This window comes from Vicia villosa, linkage group LG3 (genome assembly GCF_029867415.1).
Source record: "Vicia villosa cultivar HV-30 ecotype Madison, WI linkage group LG3, Vvil1.0, whole genome shotgun sequence".
Lineage (NCBI taxonomy): Eukaryota > Viridiplantae > Streptophyta > Magnoliopsida > Fabales > Fabaceae > Vicia > Vicia villosa.
The window spans coordinates 146948195-146958357 of NC_081182.1; the positions used below are offsets into that span (position 1 = coordinate 146948195).

The 10163-nt window shown below is 33.5% G+C and overlaps 1 protein-coding gene across 1 annotated transcript; it reads right to left on the minus strand.

The window, feature by feature from the left end:
* Positions 1–8847: 8847 nt before the first annotated feature.
* LOC131659133 (non-specific lipid-transfer protein 1-like) lies at positions 8848–9312 on the minus strand. The gene is made up of 2 exons (XM_058928367.1): positions 8960–9312; positions 8848–8857 (listed from the first exon to the last, which is right to left on the minus strand). Exons 1-2 carry the CDS (start codon positions 9310–9312, stop codon positions 8848–8850), a joined length of 363 nt encoding a protein of 120 aa, XP_058784350.1.
* Between the last annotated feature and the right edge of the window lie 851 nt (positions 9313–10163).

The following is a 10163-nucleotide window of genomic DNA, read 5'->3' on the forward strand; positions in this document are numbered from 1 at the left end:
TGAAATTGGCAGCCTCTGATTAAGATGAGATCCGAAGCGAGAGAGATTGAGAGACGAGAAAGGATAGCGAGCAAGACGAGAGGAATTGCGCGGAGAGATGAGAGACGAAGTCGGAGAGAGTGAGAGATTAAGATGAGATGTGAGGCGGAGGAGAAATCTCTCGCGGCGGTGTTAACGAGTCTGATCGGAGAAGATGCTCAAAGGAGAGGTGGCGCGCCGTTTACAGCCATGTGAAGAAAGAGAGGCACGTTCATTGTTCAGAAGTCTCAATTGGTAACCCTATTTTCCCCTTTTAATTTCAATTTGGTTTTTTTTAATCTTCCTCTTAATAGACATAATGGATACTTAGTGTGATTAATATGGTTTAATTGAAACTCAATAATAATCTGAACATGAAACCTTGGGCCTGCCATCCGAAAATGCTGTGTGAACCCTCCATAAGCCCAATTACATTCATTTTTGACATGAAGATTGCTAAAAACATGCAAAAACACATTCTCTGGGCTAGCATTTGTTGGGCCCTGCGCCAGTCACTTGCCTACACCATCAATTTCAGAATACACCTCCATGAGCCCATGCATCATTCTCATTTGTGCCAAAAATGAACAAAAACAAGCTATTGGACCATCAGCAATGGGCCCTGCGCCCTCCACCTAGACTGCACCATGATTTCAACATTAAACCCTCCCGTGCGCATAGTTTTACATATTAGATTTAGTTGTTTTAACTAGTTTGTTTCCTATTACTTTTAGATAATAAAAATGTATGAAAACAATGATATTTTTGTTAGATTTTGACATTATAGTAGAATATAGAATCATTGAGTTTTGTTAATTTTTGGTTGATAAAAAAGAAATAAAAACATGTATTCTTTTCCTTATTAGAATTTAAATGTTTTGCTATATTGTTTGGTTTTTAATTCTTTGATAAAAATGATATAAAAACAATACACTTTGTTAGACTTTTTGCATGATAAAAAATGACATAAAAACATGTATATTTTTCTTATTAGAATTTAAATGTTTTCTTACATAGTTTAGTTCTAATTCTTTAATAAAATGTCATGAAAAACAATTTGATTTTGTTTTAGAATTTAATTAGAATTTAATTTCTATTATTTTTTATGGCGGTGTGCATGTCTCCTTGTTATTACTGATTTGTTTGCTGAGATGTGCGAGGTACTTTGAGAGGGTTCGATTGTGATTTGATTGCTTCGTGTTCCACTTTATTTGTGAGACACGAATTCGCTTCCGATGTGACTTGATTTGCACCGTGCTCCACTTTATTTGTGGGATACGAACCTACTCCCGATGCGGTACACCTGATCTCTCATTCATTGAGATGTATATTCCTGTATTGTCTGGATTATGTTTCTCTTGCAGGTTGCTTGTGTGGTTGTGTTTGATACGCACCACATAGCGGTGGTGATTTATTTTCACACTGCATCGCTTTGACGCTTATGCTGGACTCCTGGCTTTGCTGGATGTTAGATTACGTGAAGTTTCTTAGTTCTGCTTGTGTTGCTAGCTCACTGCGGATTTGCTATCCGTTTGGTATCGTTCCCTATTCCCTTTTACTTCTTTCTGTACTTTATCGCTTTCTCGCATCATCCTATAACATGAGAAGTAGGACCTAGACATGCATCTGGCCAAGCCCTCGAAAGAGGCTCTGTTTTTGTTGGTGTGTTTATATTTGTGCTTTGCGGCAGGGAGTCACGGTGTAATAAGTCCTATATGGCACTCCGTTAAGTCCTCATGGAAGGCACACGGAAAGGGTTAGCAATCAACCCCCGCCCAGTCTCATCGAGTCTGTTCAGTATGCGCACGCCACGCGTTGCTCGCTTCTAAACCTACACAAGATCATGTTATCGAGTATGTCAGGAAAAAGGTTCATGTAGCCGGACCCCCACCTTTCCTATAGCTCGCGTCGCTCGACGTTGATGCTCGGTGTACGCACGCATCGTTTTCCTTTATGATCCGTGACGGCTTGGATGCTGAGAGGGGTCCGCCCTCTTGTCTATATCCCGATCATTTTCACGAGGTCTAATGCTTGGTTGACTTGGGTTGAGTTGCTCCCCTTGGCTATGGCGGGACCGCTTTTCTACCATTCGGTCAGTACCGTTGGTTTTGTTTGCTTTACGAGCGGATGCTCGTTTGTGTGATATTCTTGTGTGCTTTCCCTTTTCCCTCGTAGGTTGATAGCTTAGCTTAGACTTGTACCCTTTGTATGACAACATTAGGTAGCAAGCTTTCCCCCTTAGCTTAGGTTTTCCTCATGCATTCTTTAAAACACAAACCACACTCTTTGATTTTATTTTCTTAAGAACTTGTTATTTCCGCTCCATTCCCAAGCATAAGTCTCCAAAGGTCGAGCAACGGAGTGTGAATGTAACTCGTTCACCTAAAAAACACAAAACAAACAGAAACTAGTTAGCCGAGCTACGGTAGCTCTGATTCTGCAAAACAGATATGTAGGCAGCAGGGTAGGGCCCGTGCGAGCACAATCCTTTATTTTCCCTACATTCTGCATTCATTTTAGTCCAGATTAGCATAGATTTGTTACACACCCATAGTTTTAGACACAAGCGTGGATACCATCGAGTACGATGGGCGCGAGGGGTGCTAACACCTTCCCCTCGCGTAACCGACTCCCTTACCCTTTTTTCTCTGGTCGTGAGACCGTTGTTTTGTTTTGTGGTTTGCTGGCATTCCCTTCCTTTTCAGGATAAATATGTTAGTGGCGACTCTGTTAATTTTCGCGGGTAGCGACAGGCTTTCCTTGCTAAACTAGGTTACTAAGCTTTCTATCTATAACTTATTCCCAACTGGACTTAGGCCTTAAATCACAACTTTATTTGCTGTTACAAATCAGCAGAAATCTTCTGCTAAAAGAAAGGTCTTTGAATTATAAGTTTCCTAAATTGTCTCCATAATTAGAAACTACACAATCTTCAAAATTCTGACTTGATTCTTTTGACCTTTAAATCTGCACCACATAGGATTGCGTAATATTCCATAGAATATTCTGCATATGTTAATTACATCTGGAATCTTCATCCTTTTAGCTCAACAGACGCGATGTCATGGTGCGTGTCTTAACATTCCATAGAACATCATGTTGTTGTACCTATTTTGTTCATATTTATATTTGCAAGTTCTATAGATCCTACTACATATTGCTTCTACTACGTTTTAGCCAAACATAAATGCCAATCACATAACTCAAGGCATTAACAAAATTGTTCTCCTTTCTCTTATCTTCCTCCACATCTTCCACATCCAAGTCCATATCATCGAAAGCGTTCATCTCTCTAACCCCCTCTTCCATCTCTAAATCAATTTTGCCAAAAACGTTGATGTTCCATCATTTTAGTCTTACTGTAAGCAGCCTCAACTATTCCTTCAAGACAAAACCCCCTTGCCATAAACAACAATCTCAGCCCACTCCTTCTCGGCAAACTTTAGGGAATTCTTGTTGTGAAACCATTCGTTATTAAATTTTTGTTGTAATAATTATTTACTTTATGTATAAAATAATTAGTTATTTTATACATAAAGTACATAACAATATTTTAATGAAATTTAAGATTTATCTATTTGATTGATGAAGTATGAGTTTTGATCTTTTAATTAATTAATAAAGATTTTATTCAAAAACTAGTAAGAAACCCGTGTAATCACACGAGTCCCGTCCAGATTCACATTACACGTCATCCACTCTTGTTTTCCAAGTTTGAATTCATTTTTTAATTAGTTAACATTTGTTCGAAATTTCAGTAAAAGTAAATAGATCCAGGTCTAAATCGTGAATGAAGTCACTTTCTTTAAAAGCATTTCAAGCACTCTCTTTGAAGTCTTAGAGTTGGAACGCAAGAATACCCAGGATAATTCAGCCTTATAGTTGAGTCTGCACAAGACTAGTGAAGAACTCGAGTGTAGGAAAGAGGACCTAGAATAACGAAGAGGAGTTCTTAACGAGTATAGTTCTCAGGGGGAGCTGATTAGCTATACTCTGAATATGATTTATGTGATTAAATATATTACAAATTGTTTATAAAAATACATGGTTTTGTCATCATCAAAAAGAGATAGAATGTAAGAACATGATTTGATTCTGCATCGGGCCTTATGTTTTGATGACAACATTACATGATATCTTAGAGAACAATTTAGTATTCTAATGGTTTCTGTCTAGTGTGTAGCTTTTGCTAACAGGTTTTGACTCTGAAGAAAAGGTGTGTGACGTCATCAGGTTCAGGACTCAAGACACTCTGACTCTAAAAGAAATTAGTAGTGTTTACAAAGACTCAGTCAAGTTCTAGAATTATTTTATAACAACGGTTCTAGAAGAGCTTTTAGAGACTCCTTTAGCTCTGAAATTTTGTTGTCTAAGTTCTGAAGACTCTGAAGACAAGCTTCTAGGAGAACAAGTTTTGAAGATTCTGAAGACAGTGATTCTGAAGACCGAGTGCTAAAGACTTTGAAGACAAGGTTATGGATTAATAAGTTCTAAAGACTCTGAAGACTTAGGTTATGAAGATTCAAGTTTTGGTTCTTCTAAGCATGCTCCATCAACAACTATCATAAGCCTCTGAAGATTATAAGATAAGATCAAAATTGGTTTGCATGAGGAAATAGTACAAGGTACGTATGTTTCCACTACCCGAATAAGGTGGCGCAAGGATTGTACTACAATAATATGTTGTCGACCACTCTCTCACTAACCATTATGGATAAAACAACTAGAATTAAGTATTCATATTCTACCCTTCAACGAACTTCTTTATGGCTATAAAAGGAAGACTTGGATGACTGAAGACAAGAAGAATTCCTGCTAATAACTCTCTATATAACTTACGCTGAAACACTGTTCAAGTTACTCTGATATATTCTTTCTAAAGTTTTGTAAAAGTAAGTGAACTTTTTTTCGTTAACTTGCAAAGTGAGCTTTTGTTCATATAGTTTCTATAAACACTTTTGTGTTCTTTATTTTATTTAAATTTGTGTAATCTTCTTTCAAGAAGCAACTCTGTAAACACAACCTTTGTATTTTAGCTGCTAAGTTGATAATTCTTTGAGAGACAAAGGTATAGTCTGAATTTCTTAAGAAGACATTGACGAGTAGTATTTCTGGTTTGCAATACTGACAGTTGGTATTTGTAGTAGTTTTATCATCAATTTGGCTATAGTGGATTAAGTTCTTATTGAGAAGGCATATACACCTTGGCGGGTGGACTAGATTAACTTCGTTAATAGTGAACCAGGATAAAAATAATTGTGTCATTTATTTTTGTTCTTGTGTTCTTTGTGTTGACTTGGGAAGAATTTTATTTAAAATTTTGAAACCAAATTCAAAGCCCCATTTCTTGTGTTTCTCGCACCTTCAATTTGTATTAGAGATCCGATTCTAGTATTGATTGTTTATCAAACACTTAATCATGTCAGATAAAGATCCATAATTTTCTATGAAACATTATGGCCATTCCACCACCACCCCCACCAATTATCAATGAAAGAGAACTGTATAAAGCCAAACCTCCAATATTTGATGGAGAAAGATTTTATTATTGGAATGATAGAGTAGAAAGTTTCCTTCTAGGCTATGATATTTATCCATGGATTAAGGTAGTTGGCCTTGAACATCCTATTGATGCAAGTGGAAACAATATTGAAAGAAGAAGAATGAAAGATCATTAAAAGAAAGAGTATAAGAATCATCATAAATCTAGAACCATTCTGTTGAATGTGATTTCTTATTCTAAGTATGAAAAGATAATTAATAGAGACTCTGCTAAGTAGATATTTGATTCTTTGAGAATGACTCATGACACTAATGCTCAATTAAAGGAGACCAAGGCACTTTCCTTGATTAAAAAGTATGGAGTCTTCAAGATGGAAGACGTCGAAACTATTGAGAACATGTTCTCTAGGTTTCAAACTCTTATTGCATGACTAAAGGTTCTAAACAAAGGGTATTCTACTTCAGATCACGCGGAGAATATTTTTAGAAGCTTACCAACAAGATGGGGATGATGGTAACCGCACTGAAACTTTCCAAATATTTGAACAACGCTTCTCTTGAGGAACTTGTTAGTTCTTTAAGAAGTCATGAAATAGAACTGAAACAAGATGAACCTCATAAGAAAGGAAAAATAGTTGCTCTAAAGTGTGCCTGAAAGTCTGAGAAGACTATAGAACTTCAAGCTGAAGAGGAGGAAAAATTAGAAGAAGATTTTGATGAAGATGAAAATGAGATATCTCTTCTTTCCATAAGGGTGAACCATCTCTGGAATAGGAAGCACGACAATAATTTCAGAGGAGAAAGAAGGAAAGATTATCGCTTCGAGTCTAATTTTGGACTAAAGACGTATGATAGCCACAAAGATGTTACTTTGTACGAGTGCAAAGAGCCATGCTATTACAAGAACAAGTTCCCCCAAGCTCCAGAAGGAGAAGCCAAATAAGAAGTTCTTCAAAGGCAAGAAGAAAGGGCTGATGGCAACATGAGATGATTCTGACTCCAAAGAAGAGAAAGCTAATGTGGTGTTGGTGAACAACATTAGAGGATCTGATGAGAAGATCTAATCAGAATCTGAATCAAAATCTGACTCAAACTTAGAAGGTGTATTTTCTAACATATCTCATTTCTTTATTTGAGATTCTGGAAAAATATCAGGAACTTCAAATCAAATTCAAGGAACTGAAAAAGGTCCATGAATCTGTTTCTGAAGAACACATTAAGCTTAAGGAAGAATTCTCCATCTTGAATGAAGAAAACTTTTTTCTTAAGGATGAAAACTCTGCTCTCAAAAGTATGAGTTCTAAAATTGAGAAGGAAATTCCTCCAAAAGCTTCTATGAGTAATGATGATGTTATAAAGAAGTATGACAAGTCTTTCGATAAATTTATAGCTAGAAGCCTAGTTAGATGCGTTATGCCTTTGATGATCTATGGCGTTAGCAGAAACGGGACTAGAGGCATTGGTTATGATTGAGATGAAGAATCTGATTCTGAAAAAGATAGTAAACATAATGTGCTCCATTCTCATTTTATTTCTGTTGGTTTTATGCCTAAAGAAAAACCTCCTCCTAACCCCAAGTCTAAATAATAGCTACACCCCGTCGTTTTAATTCTTGCAAATATGTTTATTTTTGTCCTAAACCCAAATTTGTCAAAAACTCTGTGAATACTAACAAGAAAGGACCCAAGAAGTTACGGGTACTTAAGAAGAAGATAATAATGTTGCAAATATCCTTAGAAGTAAAGTTAAGACACCAGTCATGGTATACGGACTCTAGCTGCTTGTGAAAAATCCCTATTTGCTAATTTCCACTAATTATACTTATGTCGGTAAATAAGCAGAATTATGGTGATTAGTTATTAGAGAAACGTAATTAGAATAAAGTTAGTAAGTCAAGTGTGATTAGCCTTTTGAAGATTAAGTTAAGGGGGAAATGGTATTATGATATTGGACCGTATAAGCCTTGGAACACTCTTTAACTCATTTCTTTTCCATTATTCCTTTCCCTCACTTAGAGAAAATCAGAACCACGGCCAAGAGTATAGAGGAGTGGGCAAACAAGGGAGAATAAGAGAGGAGGAGTCCAAGTTCCTCTTGCATGCATCATCATCATCATCATCTCCATCATAATCAATTCAACCACTAACCTTCATCTACAACAAGCTCAAGGTGAATTTCTAGGTAGTATCTTGGGTAGATTGTTAGTGTTTATTTCTTTATTTTTAAAAAAAAAAAAATCAAAATTTTAGAATAGCACGAAAATTATATTTTTATTATTGAAAAAAGTTATTATTACGTGATAATATTTTCATTAGCATTTGACATTAATTTAAATTATTTTCATACTTTAAACCACAAAGTAATAACAATCAAAATTTTGTATTGCATTTTCTTATATTCTTGTGAATAAACAATGTCATTATTAGATTATAAAAATAATAATATCATAACAATATTATTGAACTCCATTTTAAAAATGGATCAATATATAATAATAAAAATAAAAACATTAAATATTAATTGAGTTCGGTCAGGTTCGGTTTCTGACGGATCTAAAATGATCATCCGAGTCAGACCGAATCAACTCTATACTATCCAAATTAATCCGACACCTGATCCAATCCAAACCATTTGTACAAAAGTTACAATGGATCGGTCGGTTTGAATCGGTGGGTTGAAATTTGTCCACCCCTATGATGATTGTCACTACTTATTTAAGTTTGGCATATGCCTATTTCATTGATCCTCTTACTTCCTGATTCTCTAGCATCTTGATAATTATGTCTTCATTAAAAAAATTATGAAAGATTATTGAATTAAAGTATCACCCAAATAAAATTATCAAAATAGCCAGAAAGAAGGCAGAACTTATACAAAAAGTTGACTCAGAATGTGTTTTGAGTTTTTTTATTTAATCTACCGTTTGAATGAATATATATATATATATATATATATATATATATATATATATATATATATATATATATATATATATATATATATATATATATATATATATATAATTTTATTTTATTCACAAAATTTGAATTCACACTTTATTTAATGCTGTATTCATAATTTGTTTACGCAAATATTATACTTTCTATTTACTAAACATCAAGAAAAATAATATATTCCATCAACTTTATTTTCCATAAAAATATAAAACAGATAGTAAAAATTTGACTTCATTTTCCATTCATAAATTTCACTAAAAATACATCAACTTTTTCAGGCTGCTTATTCATATAATCTTAATATTCATTCTAGAAATACTCTTCCACGTAGCTCTTCATGTTTTCTTCACGATCTAACCCTAATAAAGAATCATTGAATCCTGAAAATAATTCAAAATGTAAGAATAACAACTAAACAAAAAACAAGAGACTTTTAGTATGTATGAATTAATTAATAAGAAAAGGCAATAGAAACAACATACTTGCTACAATCAACCGAAGGACTAATTTGAAAAGACAAATTAATGTGACAAAGTTGTGGAAGTTGAGCAGCCCTGTCTGGTTTAACTCCAAACCTAGTAGAAGCATCTTTAAGACATTGGCAGACACTTCTCAAAATAGGAGTTGTGTTAGCCTTATTGAACAAATTAGTCGCTCCAGTGCAACACTCAGCAGATGGTGTTGGTGGAAGAAATCCTGTTAAAAAAGTTAGACATGGCAATAGATTTGAAATAGCCTCTGAACATGAAACATCGTCCATTTCACTTGCATGTAATGATGTTGTCATTACCATGCATAAAACAAATATTACACCAACAGTTTTCTGGCTTGACATCTTGATTTCAATATGGATCTATCTAGCTTTGGTTTTTCTATTTAGTTTTGGCTATGATTTGTATCTTAAGCCTCTTCAATTTATAGGCATGGATGTTACTTTTGTATGGTAACAAATCAGTAACTTATTATTTTATTTTTATTTATTAAAACTTAATGTACTATGTAAATATTAACTCAAACGGTCAATCATCTTAATTGTAAAATCCTTAAAAGCATTTAAACAATATAATTTTCAAAATTACTACACGACCGAGAAATTAGTCTTATGCATAAGGTATATCTGATTTATATCTAAAATAAAAGAAAATATAATGAGTTTTTATTCATATCATTGTCTAATACTCTCTTCAATTTTTATTGTATAAAAATAATTTAATTTTTAGATTTATTGTATAATCAATATATTTGATTTAAATATAAATTAAATATATTATTATTTAATAAATTTAAAAATATATATTTTATAATTATATTAAGGACTAAAGCACTAGGAGGGAAGTAATCTACTTTTTCCTCCATTCCTTAAAATTTATCAAACATTAAAATACACTTTTATAAAGCAATTAATTTTTTTAAAACTTAGGAATATTTTAGTTGATCAAATTCTATAGAATTATTTTTATTTTAGTAAACTTCATTTCATTTTTAAATCGAAATGTTTTTCTTTTTGAAAATTTTATTTAGAAAAAAAAAACATTATACAAAATCTTTTTTTTATATTAGTAAAAAAAATTAGAAAATTATACCCCGTACCCTTACATTTATCCCAATACCCCTACAATTTTAAAAAAATCTCAATTTTGTCCTTATTAAATTTTTAACTTTTATTTTTTAATTTTTTTTTTCAAT

Bases quoted from the DNA above. Each gene is read 5' to 3' on its own strand.
- LOC131659133 (XM_058928367.1), bottom strand. From the start codon at position 9,312: ATGTCAAGCCAGAAAACTGTTGGTGTAATATTTGTTTTATGCATGGTA.